At 42.0% G+C, this 21,324-nt stretch overlaps 1 protein-coding gene across 2 annotated transcripts; it reads left to right on the forward strand.

Moving 5' to 3' along the window:
* The first annotated feature begins 1,423 nt into the window (after positions 1 to 1,423).
* On the forward strand, positions 1,424 to 16,580 carry mettl1 (methyltransferase like 1). Of its 2 annotated transcripts, XM_021610083.2 has the most exons (6): positions 1,425 to 1,617; positions 2,404 to 2,531; positions 6,112 to 6,296; positions 8,189 to 8,302; positions 13,896 to 13,997; positions 14,980 to 16,580. In XM_021610083.2, the coding sequence occupies exons 1-6, from the start codon at positions 1,484 to 1,486 to the stop codon at positions 15,094 to 15,096; spliced, it is 780 nt and encodes a 259-aa protein (XP_021465758.1). In that variant the 5' UTR covers positions 1,425 to 1,483; the 3' UTR covers positions 15,097 to 16,580. The 2 variants fall into 2 exon arrangements, with proteins under 2 accessions (XP_021465759.1, XP_021465758.1); XM_021610084.2 differs by lacking the exon at positions 8,189 to 8,302 and having other exon boundaries at positions 1,424 to 1,617.
* Positions 16,581 to 21,324: the final 4,744 nt, after the last annotated feature.

The following is a 21,324-nucleotide window of genomic DNA, read 5'->3' on the forward strand; positions in this document are numbered from 1 at the left end:
GAGACATCTGTGGCCTTGGGTTGTGTGACAAAACTGCACATTTTAAAGTGGCTTTTTATTGTCCCCAGCGCAAGGTGCACCTGTGTAATGATCATGCTGTTTAATCAGCTTCTTGATATGCCACAGCTGTCAGGTGGATGGATTATGTTGGCAAAGGAGAAATGCTCACTAACAGCGATATAAACAAGTTTGTGCACAAAATTAGAGAGAAATGAGCTTTTTGTGCGAATGGACAATTTCTGTGTTATTTTATTTCAGCTCATGAAACATGGGACCAACACTTTACATGTTGCGTTTATGTTTTTGTTCAGTGTAGTAACTGGAATAAGCAATTTCCTAAATGTGTCAAGTGCAGCGTCTGGTTGGTCCTCCTTACACATCACAGACCAGCAAATATGCTTTACATCTTCAACATAGGAATCACTACAAAACGTATTGTATGACTTCTTATTCACTATATTAAGCCCATCCTTTGGAACTTAGTTTTTTCTAGATATGGCTGATATATTATCACTACATCCGGTGGATTTGGATACTGCTTTAGAGTAGATATCTGTAGCATTAGTAATGATGTGATCAATACATGTGGATGATTTCATACCTGTGCTGTTTGTAAATACCCTGGTAGATTGACTGATAACCTGAACCAGGTGGGCATCTTGATGAAAGCCAGTCAGTATTTAGGTCACCCAGAAAATATACCTCTCTTTTGATATCACATATATTATCAAGCATTTCACACATATTATCCAGATACTGACTTTTAGCACTTGGGGGTCTATAGCAGCTTCCCACAATAATAGGCTTTAAGTGAGGCAGGTGAACTTGTAGCCATGTTACTTCAACAGCATTTAACATCAGATCCTCTCTAAGCTTTACAGGAATATGACTCTGAACATAAATGGAGACACCTCCACCATTGGCATCCATTTCTCTTCTGAAGATGTTGAAACTATGTATTGCTACTACTGTATCATGAAAGGTATTATCTAAGTGAGTTTCAGAGATAGTCAGTACATGTACAAAAGTAAAATATGCCAAAATGAAACTTAAGAACGGAAAGCATAGAAATAGCACACAAAACAAATGTGAATTTGGTTGGGTCACCCAAAAGTTAGATATTGCAGCTTATAAGGAAGTGCATTGGAGATGTTGTACCCACTGTGACTATTAAGACAGATCGAAAACAGAAACAGCATATCCTTAAGGAATCCTTAATATTGAACAGGTAAAATAGAATAATGTCCAAATAGATGTGTCCCGGTGCAAATAAACTGGTATGCAACAGTTCTCTTTCATTGAAGTGAGAAACATAATGTAAACATTTGAATTTATACAATTCAGCAGTGGATCCATATTTATTAGCTATAGACGCGTTGGATGGTTTGTAGCACCACAACCAATTAGAATCCAGAACTTGTGATCGTCATCTGGTGACGTAAAAAGGAAGCGACCGAAAACGAACACCGTTAGAGCGAAGTACATGCGTCGTTGGTACATTTCAATCTTATCACTAAATACTTCAATTAAAAACAAAATGAGCGTGTCGATGCCCCAGAAGCGATATTACAGGCAGCGAGCCCACTCGAATCCAATGGCAGACCACACGTTTGAATAGTGAGTCACTCGTCATTCCGTTTGGTAAAAGGTTTAGCAAGCTAACTGTTAGCTAACGCATGTTGCCCAAGCTTCTAGTCGATGTACTACTTACTGTATGCTTTAATTCATTTCACCCCACAGCTTTATATAGCAATACATTGTCAAACGCAAAACGTTCTCTAAACTAGGTTGCTTTTACGCCTCTATGCTTCCGTGTGGAGTTTGCGTCGCTTGTTTAGATGCCAGACGACGGAACAGTAATTTTACAAGTCACAATGTTGAATAAACTCATTTGAACCTTTTCAAAATATCCATAGGAAAGTAAGTATCATTAAAACGACTTTACAAAACGCGTGGCTTATGGTTTGTTTATCACTTAACACAAGCTCACACATTACTAAGCGAAAAGTCTGTTTAATAAAATCTTTCTGTGGTTATTTTTTCCAAAGTTTCCAACGGCATAAAGACCAACCAAGTGGACAACCAGCAGATTAAGTTCAAATGACAGTTTATACAACATTCTGGCTACACAAGTCCAATTGTGTATATATAAATCATTGCAAAAGACACATTACGAACATGTAAATGGAATAAAGGCTTTTCCTAATCTGCAAGCTAGCTTGCTTTTATGTCAGGAAGCTGGTATTAAAGGCTACTTTTTGTAAACATAAAGAAAGTACTGCATTGGATTAGAAGTCAATGTTGCTGATGTCATTTACATCTGTTTCACCTCGTGCTGGTCAACATTTGCTGAGGTATGTTGATTTCATACACACTTTTACCTATTTCACCATGACCTCTCAGCCCTGTCTGTCCAGAGGACATGGACTGGTCCCAGCTGTACCCGGAGTTCTTCAGCGACCACCAGTCGACCCAAAAGGCTGCACAAGTGGAGTTTGCAGACATCGGCTGTGGATATGGGGGACTTCTAGGTATGGGATGATCTTCTAATCCATGATATTTCCTCACCCTTGTTACCCTAACTCCAGTCTTTATCATTCTCATGCTTACTAACAAAAATACTCAACCATCAATTGTTGACGGGGGACTGTCTGCCCTACACTGAAATTATGTGAGTGAGATGGTCCTTTTTAGGTGTTGTTTTTGGTTGTTCCATCTGAGGGTGCTGTTGACTTAGAACATGGTCAAGAGATTTGGCTTGGAAGGTTCTTTCATTGTACACTCAGTAACCAGTTCACGAAAATGGCTGGATCCTATAGACAGTGAGTCACATGGCCTTGGCTTGTTATATAAAACAGGCATTGGGGCATTCAGTTACTGTTCGCTTGAACATTAGAAAGGCAAAAAGACTGACCTAAGCGACTTTGAGGGTGGTATGATCGTCGATGCCAGGCGCGCCGGTTCCAGTATCTCAGAAATGGCTGGCCTCATGGGCCTTTCACGCACAACAGTGTCTAGGGTTTACCAAGAATGGTGTGACAAACAAATAAAATCCAGTCAGCGGACGTCCTGTGGGTCGAAGGAGAATGGCAAGAATCGTGCACACTAACAGGCGGGCCACAAACATGGTGCAGTACAACAGTGGTGTGCAGAATGGCATCTCGGAAATCACAACTTGTTGGTCTTTGTCACGGATGGGCTATTGCAGCAGACGACCACACCGAAATCCACTCCTATCACCTAAAAACAAGAAGAAGCAACCTCAGTGGGCACGTGATCACCAACAATGGACAATTAAGGGCTTGTAAGTAAGTATTTCATGGTAAAGTCTACACTTGTTGTATTCGGCGCATGTGACAAATTAAGTTTGATTTGAATTGAGGAGTGAAAAAACATTGCCTAGTCTGACGAATCCCGGTTCCTGTTGTGTCATGCTGATAGCAGAGTCAGGATTTGGAGTAAGCAGCATGAGTCCATGGCCCCATCCTGCCTGGTGTCAACGGTACGGGCTGGTGACTGTGGTGTAATAGTGCGGGAATGTTTTTGCCTGGCACACGTAAGGTCCCTTGATACCAATTGAGCAACATATCCATTTCCCCGAAAGAATTCAGTCTGTTCTGGAGGAAAAGGGTAGTCCGACATGGTACTAGATGGTTGTACCTAATAAATTGGCCACTGAGTGTACAGTATATGTCTATATTCCTGGATTAGCTGAAAATATCATATTGTATAGTATTTTCTCTGTGAATTTTTATTAGGATCCCTATTAGCTAACGCCGTAACATTAGCTAATCTTCCTGGGGTCCAACACCAATTAATAAGACATTAGGAACAATTACAAATGAAGACTTTACAAACTATCGCCAATTTATTGCCTTACCTCCTTACTTCATTTGCACACACTGTATACAGATTTTTCTGTTGTGTTATTGGCTGTATGTTTGTTTATTCTATGTGTAACTCTGTTGTTTTTGTCACACTGCTTTGCTTTATCTTGGCCAGGTCACAGTTGTAAATGAGAACTTGTTCTCAACTTGCTTACCTGGTTAAATAAAGGTGAAATTAAAAAAAAATACTTTACAAACATTTAACAAGTAGACAATACAGACAATTAAAATACCTGACAGGAAACACATTTAACATTCAGTTGATGCTTTCTATTTCCTGTCCAGTCATATGGTCTATCACATTAGATGTTCTTTCTATTTCCTGTCCAGTCATATGGTGTATCACATTAGATGTTCTTTCTGTTTCCTGTCCAGTCATAGGGTGTATCACATTAGATGTTCTTTCTATTTCCTGTCCAGTCATAGGGTGTATCACATTAGATGTTCTTTCTATTTCCTGTCCAGTCATATGGTCTATCACATTAGATGTTCTTTCTATTTCCTGTCCAGTCATATGGTCTATCACATTAGATGTTCTTTCTATTTCCTGTCCAGTCATATGGTCTATCACATTAGATGTTCTTTCTATTTCCTGTCCAGTCATATGGTCTATCACATTAGATGTTCTTTCTATTTCCTGTCCAGTCATATGGTCTATCACATTAGATGTTCTTTCTATTTCCTGTCCAGTCATATGGTCTATCACATTAATGTTTAGATTTTTTCCTGAAGGTGGATTTACTTTTTCCCTGAGAAATATGGATTGGTAAAGAGTTCCATTCAGCTATGACTTTATATAAAACTGTAGATTTAAGGTGATTTGTCCCTGGGTTGTTTTAGATGCCCTGAATTTACCTGTGGTTTAGTGGTTATGCATGTTGCTAGTATGTACTACCTGGCCTGAAAATATAACATTCCTGAAGAAAATCATAAGACTGGATAGTAATTTGTTTTCAACGTGAAGCCATGAGAGATTCTGATGCATTTGGATAATATACGGTTAGAGCAATGAAGAGCTAATCTGGCAGCCCTGTTTAGAGCAATGAAGAGCTAATCTGGCAGCCCCGTTTAGAGCAATGAAGAGCTAATCTGGCAGCCCCGTTTAGAGCAATGAAGAGCTAATCTGGCAGCCCCGTTTAGAGCAATGAAGAGCTAATCTGGCAGCCCTGTTTAGAGCAATGAAGAGCTAATCTGGCAGCCCCGTTTAGAGCAATGAAGAGCTAATCTGGCAGCCCCGTTTAGAGCAATGAAGAGCTAATCTGGCAGCCCCGTTTAGAGCAATGAAGAGCTAATCTGGCAGCCCCGTTTAGAGCAATGAAGAGCTAATCTGGCAGCCCCGTTTAGAGCAATGAAGAGCTAATCTGGCAGCCCCGTTTAGAGCAATGAAGAGCTAATCTGGCAGCCCCGTTTAGAGCAATGAAGAGCTAATCTGGCAGCCCCGTTTAGAGCAATGAAGAGCTAATCTGGCAGCCCCGTTTAGAGCCATTTGGAGCTTTTTTATGTCTTTCTTTGCTGCAGATATAAAAAAGTTCAAATGATTATGCCTTTGTATTGAATATACAGAGAAAATAACCTATAGAGATTAATGCAGGGAAAGCAATCTAATCGTATGTGTCACATGCACCAAATACAGCAGGTGTAGACATTACTGTGAAATGCTTACTTATGAGAACTTTCCCCAACAATGCAGAGTTAAAAAATATGAATAATGTGCAAAAAAGGAAACGGTAACACAATAAATAACGAGACTATATACAAGGAGTACTGGTACGAGTCAATGTGAAGGGGTACTAGGTAATTGAGGTAATATGTACATGTAAGTTGGAGTAAAAGTAACTAGGCAATCGGGATAGATAATAAACAGTAGTAGCAGCGTGTGAATGTGTATGGTGTTAATTTGCTTGTGTGTGTTGGAATGTCAATGTAGTATGTGTGAGTGCATAGAGCCGGTGCAAGAGAGTCATTGCAAATGGTAAGGGTAGCCATTTTATCAACTGTCAAGCAGTCTTGTGGCTTGGGGGTAGAAGTTGTTCAGGAGCCTTTTGGTCTCAGGCCTGGCGATACTGCATGCTGTGCGAATCGGAGTATGACTTTTCAACATTCAGTATCCTCTCTTTTTCCACAGCCATCATTATCATAATAGACTGTTTTAGTGGTTCTTGCAACTCTTTTTTGTCCACCTGTTCCCAGGTCAGATTAATAACCTACCTCCTCTCTGTCTCAGTGGAGTTATCCCCGCTCTTTCCAAAGCAACTGATTCTGGGCCTGGAGATCCGTGTCAAAGTGTCTGATTATGTCCAGGACCGTATCCGCTCCCTGCGTGCAGCAGAGACGGGCAGCTACCAGAACATCGCCTGCTTACGGAGCAACGCCATGAAGTACCTGCCCAACTTCTTCTCCAAGGGACAGGTACTTAACCGTTCCCTCCCCTTTTCTGTCATATTTTTCCCTTTTTTTTCTCTGTGAAGTGTACTGTGACAAATTTGTTTGTAAAATACACTTTAAATAAATGACGTAGCCAGAGACCATCTGGGGTTGTCAGCCACATAACACAAATAATATTTATTTGTAGACACATCTGTCAAACACCTCACCTCTAAATAGTACTGCACTTAATCCCTTTAGCAAGTTTTCAAAATGTTTTGATGCCTGGCAAAGATGCTCAAATTCAAATGGTGTTTGCTACACTTTTGTACAGCTTTCTGACCATTGGGCATTGAGGGTTTGTGAAGCTATCCAGCATAGTAATTTTTAAATAAAGTGTCCTTCCTATCAACCACAATATAAATATTTCTAAACTTGAAATGCCCATGTCTGTTTTAGGTAGTTTACAGCCCTCTAGTGGCAACAATAGGAAGTGTTTGATCAGCAGCAGTAGGTATCAATCAATATGACAAGTTCAGAAACGTAGTTCTCATGTCTGTACCAGAGAGTAACAATGGCTAATGATTTCCAAACCTTATGTCACAACTCAGAGATTTTAGTCTCTAATGAATTTCTCAACAAAGGTGAAGCCGTGCCAGTGACCACATGCCAGGCGTCACATCAGCTGAGCATACACTAATCAGTATTTTACAGCCTAATAGTGGAGGGTTTATCCTTTCAATTCAACCCAATTAATCAGAATGACTTTGATAAAACAAGCACTAGCTTAGCCTACATAGTGGAACCTCCAGTACCAGGACTGAGTAACCTAAATCAAACTTTGTAAAGCACATTTAAAATCGCAGCACCGATTAGTGAAAAAATAAAAGTGAAAATATTACATGTAAAAGTAAATAAGAAATGATAAAATGTCACATTTTCCTTCAACTTCTTGTGTTGGAGTATAGCTCCTTGGCTGGGTTTGAATAGACACATTGACACGATGTGAGACATAGCAGACAGTAGTACATCAGGTAGGAGACAGTAAATGTGTTGATCCCGGAGGCTGACAACTGAAAGGAACGCGAAAACTGTGCAGATTTTATCTATGGAAGAAATAGCCCCACGGTACTATTTTTACCGTCTTGGCTGTAATGACATCATTGAGACCTGCCCATTCTGTGTAGAGGATTAAGTGCTTTGGAAAAACACAGACCGACCGACACACACACACTCTCTGTCATATGTACACACATAAACGGGAGCCCCTGAGCGATATTTGCACACCCACATGCATGATGTCGTGTGGGTAGAAATGGAGCTATACTCCCCAATATGTCTTCTCTCTTTGTTTCCCCTCAGTTTTTTTTACACTGTGCCAGAGCACTAATTAAAGTGTAGTTTTTTTTCCATTTTGTGTAGAGCGGGGCCGTCTCAACCCCCCTGGGGCGACGGCAGTCCTCTGTGATTATCCCCCCGTTTTTCTGTCTTTACATTATTTATTTGAATGAGTAAAAAATATTGACCTGGAACAGTTTGTAATATTGCAACCAGACTAATAGTTGTGTACATCTTGTGAAGGGAGGGGGACTTTATCTTAGTAAAAATCCCTTAGAGGGAATTTCCACCTTTACAATCCGGGCTGCCTGACAACTGATACAAACATATTATGAGAACTACAGAGAGCTGACTCTATAATAACTTGATAGACTGGTTTGAATAATAGCCACATTGATACATTGGTTTGATACAAGAGAATATTTAGCACCATAGTCCTCGTTTTCACAAACAGAGAGTAGTACCAGAGAAAGTAAAAGCTGGAGGACTTAATTTATCTTTGCTTCTTCACTGAGGTCAGTTGAACTTGAGATGCCTGGTCTGTCTGTCTGGTCTTATTTGCATTGTGACCATTTTGTTTTGTTGATTTCTCTGTTCAGCTCAGTAAGATGTTCTTCCTGTTTCCTGACCCGCACTTCAAGAAGACCAAGCACAAGTGGAGGATCATCAGTCCCACTCTGTTGGCCGAGTACGCCTACACACTGAGAGTAGGGGTAAGGACAGCGCATAGTACCCCTACACAGAGAGTAGGGGTAAGGACAGCGCATAGTACCCCTACACACTGAGAGTAGGGGTAAGGACAGAGCATAGTACCCCTACACACTGAGAGTAGGTGTAAGGACAGAGCATAGTACCCCTGCACACAGAGTAGGTGTAAGGACAAAGCATAGTACCCCTACACACAGAGTAGGTGTAAGGACAGAGCATAGTACCCATACACACCAGAGTAGGGGTAAGGACAGAGCATAGTACCCATACACACCAGAGTAGGGGTAAGGACAGAGCATAGTACCCATACACACAGAGTAGGGGTAAGGACAGAGCATAGTACCCATACACACCAGAGTAGGGGTAAGGACAGAGCATAGTACCCCTACACACCAGAGTAGGGGTAAGGACAGAGCATAGTACCCCTACACACTGAGAGTAGGGGTAAGGACAGAGCATAGGACCCCTACATTTAAATGTGTCATTTAGCAGATGCTCTTATCCAAAGCAACTTACAGTTAGTGCATACATATTAAGATAGCTGGGACAACCACATATACACAGGCATAGCAAGTACACTTTTCCTCAAAGTAGTCGAGGTGAGGAGGGGGATTATTTAAGATACTGTTTGAAGAGGTAGGGTTTCAGGTGCTTTCAGAAGATGGGTAGGGACTCTGTTGTCCTAGCTTCAGTGGGAAACTGGTTCCACCATTGGGGTGGCAGGATAGAGAACAGCTTGGACTGGGCTGAGCGGGAGTTCCCTCCCCTAGGGGTGAGGGCCGAGAGACCAGAGGTGGCAGAATGGAGTTCTCTGGTTGGGGTGTAGGGGCAGTTCCTCTTGCTGCTCTGTAGGCACACACCATGGTCTTGTAGTGGATGCGAGCTTCGTGTGGAAGCCACTGGAGTGTGTGGAGGAGCAGATAAGTTGCAGGGGTTTGATGGCGCAAGCGGGAAGCCCAGCCAACCGCGAGTTGCAGTAGTCCAGACGGGAGATGACAAGTGCCTGGATTTTCCTGTGTGAGGGAGGGTCGTACTCTACGGATGGTGTAGAGCTTGAACCTGCAGGAGTGAGTCACTGCTTTGATGTTTGCATAGAACAACAGGGTGTTGTCCAGTGTCACGCCAAGGTTCTTTGCACTCTGGGAGGGTGACACTGGAGTTGTCAACTGTGGTGGAGAGATCTTTGAGCGGGCAGGCCTTCCCCGGAAGAGAGGCTCCGTCTTGTTGAGCTTGAGGTGGTGGGCCGACATCCAGGCTGAAATATCTGCTAGGCACGCAGAGATGTCAGAAGGGGGAAGGAGAAAAGTAGTTAAGTGTCATCCACATAGCAATGATAGGAGAAAGACCATGTGAGGATATGAAAGAGCCGAGTGACTTGGTGTAGAGAGAGAAGAGGAGACGGCCTAGGACTGAGCCCTGGGGGACACCAGTAGGGAGAGTATGTGATGCAGACACAGATCCTCTCCACGGCACCTGAAAGGAACGGCCTGCCAGGTAAGATGCAATCCAAGTGTGTACAGAGCCTGAGACGCCCAGCCCTGAGAGGGTGGAGAGGAGGACCTGACAGAGCCTGAGACGCTGGAGAGGAGGATATGATAGTTCACGGTTTTGAAGGCAGTGGATGGATTTAGGAGGAGGAGAACAGAGGAGAGAGCGTCAGCTTTGGCAGTGCGAAGAGCCTGAGAGAAGAGCAGTCTTGGTTGGAGAAAGAGGTCAAGACGTAGCCTATACACTGAGAGTAGGGGTAAGGACAGAGCACAGCGTATGGGAGGGGGGTTCATCAGGGGCACCCAAAGTCAACATTTGATTTAGGTAGGTGGTTGAGCAATGGCTCTTCAGTTCCCTTTTCCAACAGCAAGACATATGATACATATGAGAGGACAGTACTAGCTACATTGCATACATGGCCTGGAATTGACTTAACCCTCACTTTCTCTCTATCCTGCTCATTTGTCTATCCCCCCCCCCCATGTTTCATACCTGTCAGATTTGTGTGGGGCTCCTGGTGTCGGTTCACTGTGGCAGCGAGGAGAGACTGAGGATTGGGAGAACAATGGGAGTCTTGTGTGTGTGCATGTGGGATTTTAATGTGCTCACGTGCGTCCGTCTGTAGGCTCTACCATTACACTCAGCAGCACTGACACAGGGCCCATGCCAGACACTGATCTCCTCTGGGGGGGTGGAGAGGAGAGCTGTCTAGAGAATTTCCTCTACGGCAATTTAGACTACAACATCGATCCGCCCCGAACACACTCACACACCTCCATCACACCCTCCCCCGCCTCCATGGCTCCCTACCTCCTGGCCTCAACTTGAACGCTACATCACTGAACTAACATGAGGGCTCTGTGCAAATCTATGCCATCGCTTAGTTTTCCAAGAAAGCCCTGTTCTAATTATACTATCTGTCCATGCTCCAATGTAAACTACAATGACACAGGTTATAAACCTTGATGTTGGCGTTGGGTTATTTCTGTCCTTTTGAGGAAAAAAAGAAACCTTTGCTCTTCAAAGTATTTAAGGTCACCACACTAAGGCATGTTTCAAAGAAAATGTTATTGGTTAAATGCTTACTTATGAGCCCGTTCCCAAAAATGCAGAGTTAGAAAGTGAGACAAATAGTAGCACAATAAAATAACAATAACGAGGCTATATACAACAAGTATCAGTACCGAGTCAATGTGCAGTGGTACGAGGTAGTTGAGGTAATACAGTATGTACTGTACATGTCGGTAGGGGCAAAAGTGACTAGGCAATCAGGATATATAATAGAGTAGCAGCAGCATATGTGAAAAGTGTGTGTGTGGGGTCAATATGCATGTGTGTGTGTGTGAGCTTATGTAGTGTGTGTGTTGGTGTGTCAGTGTAGTATGTGTGTTCATGGGTAGCGTGAAGTGAGTGTGCATAGTCAGTGTAGTATGTGTGTGCTCATGGGTAGCGTGAAGTGAGTGTGCATCGAGTCAGTGTAGTATGTGTGTGTTCATGGGTAGCGTGAAGTGAGTGTGCATCGAGTCAGTGTAGTATGTGTGTGTTCATGGGTAGCGTGAAGTGAGTGTGCATCGAGTCAGTGTAGTATGTGTGTGTTCATGGGTAGCGTGAAGTGAGTGTGCATAGAGTCAGTGTAGAAAAAAATTGCAATAAATAATAAAGGGGGTCAATGTAAATAGTCCAGGAAGCCATTTGATTAACTGTTCAGCAGTCTTATGGTTTGGGAGTAGAAGCTGTTCAGGAGCCTTTTGGTCGCAGACTTGGTCCTCCGGTACCGCTTGCCATGCAGTAGCAGAGAGAACAGTCCATGACTTGGGTGGCTGAAGTCTTTGACAGTTTTTGGGGCCTTCTTCTGACACCGCCTGGTATAGAGGTCCTGGATGGCAGGGAGTTCGACTGCAGTGATATACTGGGCCGTACGCCTACCCTCTGTAGCACCTTGTGGTTGGATGCCGAACAGTTGCCATACCCAAGTGGTGATGAAGCCATTCAAGATGCTCTCAATGGTGCAGCTGTATAACATTTTGAAGATCTGACAAATCTTTTCAGCCTCCTGAGGGGGAAGGGATGTTGTCGTGTCGTATTCACGACTGTGCTGGTGTGTTTGGATCATGTTAGGTTCTTACTGATGTGGACACAGAGGAACTTGAAGCTCTCGACCCGCTCCACTTTTCATGTAAAATGTTGAAAGTTAATGGGGAACCAAGGTCATATTCATTAGTACACACTGTTTTGCAACGGAAATGAGTTTATTGGACAAGTTCAGGTACTCCCTCCCCGTTTCGGTTAACTTTTTTCCGTTCGTTTGCTATCTAGTGAATACAACCCAGTATTTGTTCTCTGTCTCAAACTAGATTGATACTTAGAGTAAAGCTAAGTCAGTTTGTATGATGATTGTGTGTGTCAGTCACAGGCTGCACTGTAAAGGAGCTTAAAGTGACCGTTCACTCTAAAATCAAAATTTGTCAGATTTTTGCAGACCTCGTGGTTTAATTTTGATGATCCCGCTGTATGCCTCAACCCCAAATGAATATAAAGATTTGACGCGGATTAAAATGAGTACCTTCAGAGACTAAATTTTGTTGTTTTAAGCTAATTCCTGGCAGTTTTACACATTTAGCATGACTGTTCTTGTGCTATCTGAGTGACTCAAACTTTCAAACAAAATCAATGGGGACCCAATACTACGAGAATTACTTCTGAATGCATCAAATAGGGAATTTTAGATTCTCCCTGACTGTCTAGCTTTTACTTAGGTGATTGTTAGTTCTTATTTAACAATATATTCGGTACATTATATTTTCTACATACTTTATATCTGGTTGTAGTCTTAAGTTTACACTAAACTTTTACCATTAAAAAAAGTATTTATTTTTTGTACTTAGGCAGCCCGAAAAAACTAAACAAATAGCGGCCCGCCCTTGACTTTTCTATGCAGAAAAAAACCCTGGCCTTATATGGTGCTTGTTTTTCCCATTAATTGGGAATTGAGTAACAGATTGTGGGACGTGGACTCATCTAAACATTAGTTTGAGGGCCGGCAAACCGTGCCAATCTATCCTCCAAACGCTGGCTTTGAGGGTATTATCACTTTTATATGACGGGTTACCAACATATTCAAATAATGATTTACATATTTTCATAAATGTTGTTTTGATGAATTTATTCCTACTATTTAATCCGTCCACAAGATGTAGTCCCGACACAAATCTAGGGTTGTTACCCAAGCCGGCTGGTCGTTCGTTCTATCGGTTTGGTTGCTAGAGATGCGACCCAGTCGTTCAGTCTTTTTGTTCTGTATCAATGGACGCGACCGAGTCGTTCGTTCTAAATGTCCCATTGCCATACTGGCTGGCAACGTTCTTATCCCTTACTTGCTAGCTAGCCAACTATGGCTAACTTACAGTCACGTCAAAAAGTGCAGCCTGAATAACAGCAAAGTAGCTGCATTTGAATTTGTTTAAGCTTTTTTCTATTGATATTTATTTGGATACATCCATAACAATGAGCTAATGAGGCATGGATTTCAGCTGGAATAGAATATTTGCTCACTCGTCGGGACACTTGTTCAGGGGAGCTAGCCAACAACACAGCTAACACAATCACTTAAAACTCAAGTTGGAAAGACTGCAAACTAGCTGCACTTGATGCAGTTTATTCAAAATGGTGTAGCTTATTCATGATTTCAACTGGCTGAGAAACGCTGCCTGACTGTCTCGTCCCGACACGTTCATTACTATAGGATAGCTGGAGATTGAATTTGAATATTGTAACAATGTTGCAAATGTCAGAGACAGACAGCAAGGTTTATACAAATCGGAGCTGTTAAAAAACGAAATGTTTGTCTAAAAGAAATGTGAGAATGTGTAGATGCTTTTTAAGGTGGAGATCAAGTATAAATTGCCAAGTTGGGCTGATGAGGCAGCGGATTGCGCAGTCAGATGGAGCAGAGTAAATAGGCATTTTAACATCATCGATTTAGCCGCTGGTAACTTGTGGAATAGACACCAGCTAGAATGCGGTTTTAACTGCATTCAGGATTAGTCCCACCCACTGTATAAACTTTAATTATGAGGACATTGTGTTTAACTCTTGTTTTGTGTTTCCCAGGGTCTGGTGTACACCAACACAGACGTGGAGGAGGTGCATCTCTGGATGGTAAAACACTTCAGTGAGCATCTGCTGTTCACACGGGTCCCCGATGCAGAACTGGTACGATGACCGACATTTTAGACAGTCCTTCTCAACAATTAATATCGATTCTGTTTTTACTTATGTAATACTTTGTCATAATATTTGTCATAGAGAAGCCAACCTTGAACCCCATATAAGCAAGTGAGAAATTGATTGTAACAAAGAAGTGAAACTCCTTGGGCCGGAGTTACACAAAGCAATTTTCATGCAAATCTGGTTGCTTGTAACTGAATTGCTTCTTGATTGCTTTGTGAAACACCCCCCCAGCAACTCATTTGCAACTTGTTTGTATCCAGTTGCAACTTTTCCACTTTGTGCAACTAGTTGTGTACAACAACAAATCAAAGCAAATGCTTTTGTAACACGATCCATTCGAAGGTTCAGAAACTCTGACCCAGTTGTCATGTCAACAACACAGCTGTCAGTGCTACAGTAAACCCGCGATCAAGGTGGACACGACATTAGGTAGCTAGTTTGATAAAACAGTGCTGGCATTTAAGTTGTACACCCAGTATTTTGTCTAAATCAATCATACAATAATTAAACGGTTGGAGAAACAAATGATTTGTGAAATCATGACGTAATGCAGCAGATGACAATGGGTGAGTTTAGAATTCTCAAACCATATGGAGGAATGATATGACAAAAGCAGCTTCAATTTGATTGGCTGTTGCATTTATTCTTGTATCAGCAAATTTTCTTGTAATTGTCACTTGCAACTAAAATTGTGTGAAAGTTGCTAAGCTTAACTCCAGCCTTACGTTCAGAACTAGATTTTTGTGATGTCCAGCAATCTTCCTACCTTCCAATTTGGAAAACATTGTCAACATACTTACCAGTATCATACCATTTTTAAGCCGTCACAAATATTATGATTAGGAAACCTGGTAAATGAGACAATCGACAAATAGTAATTTTACTATTAAAGCCCGCAAAATAGTCATGGTAATTTTGGGGTGGCACTCTTCAGACCCTTCAAAATTGTCCCTTTGTTTGGCAGGTTGATGATGTCATCATCAGTCGCTTGGGAACATGCACAGAGGAGGGGAAGAAGGTGCAGAGGAATGGAGGGAAGAACTACCTGGCAGTTTTCCGGAGGGTAGAAGACCAAAACTGAAACCCCAGTATTAGACATCTCAGATGGTTAAACTGAAAATGTTTCCTTGCTGATAGGAGTACCAGCTCTTCCCATGCAAGGACAGAAAAATGGATGACCAAAATGACTGCTAGCAAAGATTGTCTATAATATTGGCAAGATAGTCAAGTGACCCCTCTAACAATGGAAATACATGTCCTCAAAGATGGAAGGCAGGCCGGAGGAGGCGAGATGAGGTGGGACCATTCGAGGCAATGAGAGAGCAGATATGAGAGAGCAGATATGTGTGTGAACAACATGCCATAGAGATATAAGACTTGTCTTTGTATCTATGCCATAATAGCGTCTGTGACAGCTTGGGCATCTCCATCTTTAAAGTAGTCCATTTTTATCTTCTTCATTGGCTGATTGCTCCCAACTAATAGGAATCCCCACCCAGTTGACTACTACTTTAAAATGGTGTAAGCCCTCAATTGCAATTTCCATGCTAAAAATGGTTATATCCATGATGAGTCCTCTATCACTGACAACAGGCTGAAATGTTGCCGAAATGCCATGTCCACTTGTATCCGTTTATTCGTAACAACCAAAACAATTACGAAACTTCTATTAGATAAAATAAGCCATACGTAGCAAATAATCAATAAAAAAAAGTGTTTACCAAATTCGACACTCATTGACCTTCATACAAAGATTCCTAACTTGGTGGGCTTATTTTCATGGCTGGATTTTGGGCTGAATAAAACCTCTCACTTTGCCTCTTCCTCTCTACTGCTAGGTTTTCTCCAGGGGTAAAACTGGGCTTGTTCATCCCGATTGGTGGACAGTAATATGAATGTGTGGTCATTGGTCAAGGGTTTAAATGGCCAAACTGAAGCATCCACCATGACCTTTTGATTCTCCATTTTATGTATTGTTTTTTTGACTTATGCAAGAAGATCAACACTTTAGCCATTATTTATACTCAAACCCTGTTACTAATTAGACTGCTCACAAAGGTGTGCTAAATTGGAGATTCATCTGCAATGAAGCTTTGTATTGATTCATTATACTTTTATGACAGGCATGAATAAATATTTATTTTTCTCATGCCACTTTTTTCCCCCACCTTTTTAATTGTGGGATGCAATCACTTGTTCCGACCATCTGCCAAACGTTGACTGCTATTTTGGGGTTTTGGTTGAGCCTCCAAGGCTTTTTCTGTTCCAACTTGACAAGGGAAGTGTTGGTTTTGGCTTAGAGCCACTAGTGTTGGAGACTTCACCCTAAATAAAATGAGAGAAACATTGAAGTGTAACAGTCATAGTTTGAGGGACACCAGGAAAGGCTTCAGCTAAAACGTAGAGGCTTCTTCATTATCTGAAAAATCTGGAAGCTTTGCCAAATAATGTTAATTGCAATTATTTAATGCAAAAGTGCATTGACTTCTTTCTGCATGTTACAATGGATGACACAGCTAATGGTATCCCAAATGTTTTGCAGACAGTAAAGTTTATTGAATGATGTGTATTGTCTGTAAATGTACTTAAGAATGCACTTGCTGTCTGAGACCTACAAGAATCATCCCATAACATATTCAGTTGGCTCTGTCCTGAGCAGGGAGAGAGGAGATTGGAGGCATCTGCTTCGAGCAGCATCTGTGTTCTAAATGTCACCCTATTCCCTACATAATGCTCTACTTTTAACCAGTGCCTTATGGGCCCTGGTCAAAATTAGTGCACTATTTAGGGATTAGGGTGCCATTTGGGTCACAGCCAATGGGCCCGTTTAAACTTGAAGTTGGACTTTGCCAGGACTTTGGTCCTTTCAATCCACACTGGTATATTATTCCTGAATCAGGATCAAATGTGTTCATTCAGCACACCTTGGACCATATGGTTTGAAGCATGTCTGTAGAAAAGCCAGAAACGGGATGGTGCAGGTTTGAAATGAGCCTGTTCTACCGCTGCAGGGGGTGTTGGCTAGGAACAGGACAGCACATGCCTCAATAGAGGAACTCCACAGTCAGGAAACCAGGGATGGATACAGTCTGAAATCTCAGGTTCCCTTTCAGTACTTTGGTACAACACAACTATGGGCAGTCTCACTATACCAACTTTGATTGAAGAAAAAAAATCCCACCTGACAAGGCCAATGAAATCGGTGCCTTGTGGAAGCCCCGCCTTCCACAGGTAATAAGCGTGAGGCTCAGATTAATTCCTTAAATTCTTCTGCTCTTCACCTCATTGTGAGCAGGAACGATTCAAATCTAATTTTATTTGTCAAATGCCCCGAATACAAATACCGTGAAATGGGATGCCCTTAACCAACAATGCATAGTTTTAAAAAAGTAAGAACAATTTGCTAAATAAACTCAAGGAGAAATAGTAACACAATAAAATAATAATGAGGCTATATACAAGGGTACCGAGTCAATGTTCGGGGTACAGGTTAGTCAAGGTAATTCAGGTAATATGTACATGTAGGTAGGAGTAAAGTGACTATGCATAGATAAGAATAGCAGCAGTGAATGTGGGTTTGAGTGTCAGTGTAGTATGTCTGATTGTTTGGTTAGTGTCCACTGTGTGTACATGGAGCCTGTGCTCCATGAGAGTCGGTGCAATAAATATGAATAAAATAAGGGTAGTCATTTGCTTAACTGTTCAGCAGTCTTCTGGCTTGGGGGTAGAAGCTGTTAAGGAGCCTTTTGGTCCCAGACTTGGCCCTCTGGTACTGCTTGCCGTGTGGTGGCAAAGAGAACAGTCTATGACTTGGGTGGTTGGAGTCTTTTGACAATTTTTAGGGCTGTCCTCTGACACTGACTAGTATATAGGTCCTGGATGGCAGGAAGCTCCGCTCCAGTGATGTCCTGGGCCGTAAGCACTACCCTCCGTAGTGCCTTGTGATTGGATGCCGAGCAGTTGCCATATCAAGTGGTGATGCAACCAGTCAGGATGATCTCGATGGTGCAAATGTAGAACTTATTCAGGATCTGAGGTCCCATGACAAATCTTTTCAGCCTCCTGAGGGGGAATAGGCATTGTCTTACCCTCTTCACAACTGTCTTGGTGAGTTTGAACCATGATAGACCCTTAGTGATGTGGACACCAAGGAACTTGAAGCTCCACTACAGCTCCATTGATGTGAATGGAGGTGTGCTTGACCCTCCTTTTCCTGTAGTCCACGATCAGCTCCTTTGTCTAGCTCACATTGAAGGAGAGGTTGTCGTCCTGGCACCACACTGCCAGGTCTCTGACCACATCCCTGTTGGCTGTCTCGTCGTCTTGTGATCAGGCCTACCACAGTCGTGTCGTCTGCAAATATAATGATGGTGTTGGTGTCGTGGGTGAACAGGGAGTACAGGAAGGAACTAAGCATGGACCTCTGAGACGCCCCCGTGTTGAGGGTCAGCGTGGCGGATGTATTGTTGCCTACCCTCACCACCTGGGGGTGGCCCGTCAGGAAGTCCAGGATCCAGTTTCAAAGGGAGATCTTCAGTCCCAGGGTCCTTAGCTTAATGAGTTGAGGTGTGAGGACTATGGGTCGGTAGTCATTTAGGCAGGTTGCCTTGGTGGTCTGCTTGAAACATGTAGGTATTACAGACTCGGTCAGGGAGAGGTTGAAAATGTCAGTTTAGACACTTGCCAGTTAGTCAGCGCATGCTCTGAGTACGCGTCCTGTTAATCTGTCTGGCCCTGCGGCCTTGTGAATGCACACATTCTTCTGGAGCAACTGGTGCTCTCGTGCATGGTTCAGTGATGCTTGCCTCGAAGGAGCATAAAAGGCATATATCTTGGCTGGGCAGCTCCCGGCTGGGTTTCCCTTTGTAATCCGTAATAGTTTGCAAGCCCTGCCACATCCGACGGTGTCCAATTTAATGTCCAATTTGCCAAATATTGTCCCGAGAGTAATGACTGAAAGGGAACATAACGTTATGACTAACTACTGTTCCCTGAAGGAGGGAAACAAAGTACAACACCAGTTTGGCCCCGCACCGCCTGTTCCTGGGCTTGATGAAGAGCGGTACTGAATTGAAGGAATGAATCCGAGCCTCCCGCTTATTACCTGTGAAGACGAGGCTTCCAGCAATGCGCAGATTTCATTGGCCTTGTCCAACTTGATTTTAGGTCTTTAATCAGACACAAAAGTGCGACTCCCCAAAGTTGTTGTTTCCCTCCATCAGGGAACAGTAGCGATTAACCAACGTTTGTTATTTTTTGTTTTTTAAACAACTAATTGACCAATGTTGGTTCAATTATTTGAATTCCTTTTCGGGAATTCCTTTTTTTTCTTTGTGAGCTCAATGCGTACATCGTACAGTTTCTCTAGTGATAAATCAGATCCAGCCTGAACTGTTCTAATATTCTATATAGTTTAGTGCATAAAATGTGGTAATTAACTAGAATGAGCATAATCCATTGCGCATCTACTTGTCCGGTCTTTCTTTTACGACTGCTACTGAAGAGAGAAGAATGCGTGATCATGAGGTGATTGAGGGCAGCCGTTGCTTCGCAACCTGAAAATACATGCTCTATAAGTCACAGGTGTCAAACTCCATTCCACGAAGGGCTGAGTGTTGGCAGGTTTTCAGTCCTCCCTTGTACTTGATTGATGAATTAATGTAAGTAATTGGTAAGAAACTTGCCACACCTGGCTGCCTTGTCCTTAATTGAAAGGAAAAAACTCAAACCTGCAGACAGTAGGCACCTCGTGGAATGAGTTTGACACCCCCGATCTAAGTGATTGATAGTTGGTATTCAGCAGTCATAAAAGTATGCTTTATTTACTTTGATCACAAAATTGTGATTTTGTCAGAAATCATAGGCAGCAGCTTTATAGAGATGACTTGGAATTAAATAGTAATCAAATAAAACAAATGTAATACCTTTTTAAAGTAATGTAAATAAATGATGGTTAATAAGTAATGCGCCGTAATGGACAGTCACTACCATCAAGGGACTTTTAAATGTTTTATTCTTTGTTGTTACATCATTCAACCCACATGAAATTACCTCAAAAAGCACTAATCCCTCAGCACTAGTCATAACGGTATGATCTTTCCTACACACGCATACAGAGTAAAACAATTCCCCCAAATCTCAAAAGGAACCATTGACAACCTGAGACAATCTGTTCATTGTGTATATTCATATTCATATTATTTTTAGTGATTTATTACTTTCAAATGATAATTTATCCCGCTGCTGGCATTGTGCCAATCATAAGGATTCCCACCCCCCTACCCAAGTTTATATTCTGACTTGAAATGCATGTGCCCTACTCAGACTTTCACGCTAAGCTCCCATTGATGCATGATCTACTCGTACGTTTGACTTACATGCAGGTATCTAAAGTTATGATTCTGCTTTATATAACCAACAACTGAGCTGTATCAATGGAAAGCTATGGCTTGGCAAATGCACACTCTTAGAAGAGTCAGATGCCCCATCCCCACTTCTAGTCTTCCACTTGTATGAATATCAGTTTTACCCTCTGCTATTTCTGTTTAGGCTATATGCATGGACTTTACATACCAGGTTCCATATACTGGTTTTAGCCCGCACTAAGAGCACTACTTCTCACACCTGTTCCAGTGCCTCAACCTCTTTTCCACTTTTCTAACTATGTGATATCGCTTTTAGTCCCAAACATTCTGCATTACATGTTTGTGGGACCTAAGTATGTGACACAGACTGTACAGTGACATTGGGATGGACACATTTTTGCTGGTTTTAGCTCTGTACTCCAGCACTGTGCAGACTGTCAGCTATAATTTGAGGGTATTTTCATCCATTTAGAAATTACAGCAATGTTTGTACCTAATCCCCACATTTTAGGGGATCGAAAGTATTAGTACAAATTCACTTATCTGTATTAAAGTAGTAAAGTTCAGTTTTTGGTCCCTTATTCATAGCACACAATGACTACATCAAACATTTGACTGGAGTTACTTTTATTGTAAATAAGAATACTGTTTTTAAACATCTACATTAATGTGGATGCTACCATGATTATGGATAATCCTGAATGAATCATGAATAATGAGCGCGAAAAGTACAGAGACAAAATATCATACCCGCCAAAAATGATAACCTCGCTTGTTATTGTAATGGTGAGAGGTTAGCATGTCTTCGGGGTATGATATTTGTGCGCCTGTGACTTTCACTCATCATTATTCATGATTAATTCAGGATTATCTGTAATCATGGTAGCATCCACATTAATGTAGAATAGTTTAGAAACATATTCTTATTTACAATAAAAGTGACT

Source organism: Oncorhynchus mykiss, chromosome 7 (assembly GCF_013265735.2).
Source record: "Oncorhynchus mykiss isolate Arlee chromosome 7, USDA_OmykA_1.1, whole genome shotgun sequence".
In the NCBI taxonomy this organism is placed as follows: Eukaryota; Metazoa; Chordata; class Actinopteri; order Salmoniformes; family Salmonidae; genus Oncorhynchus; species Oncorhynchus mykiss.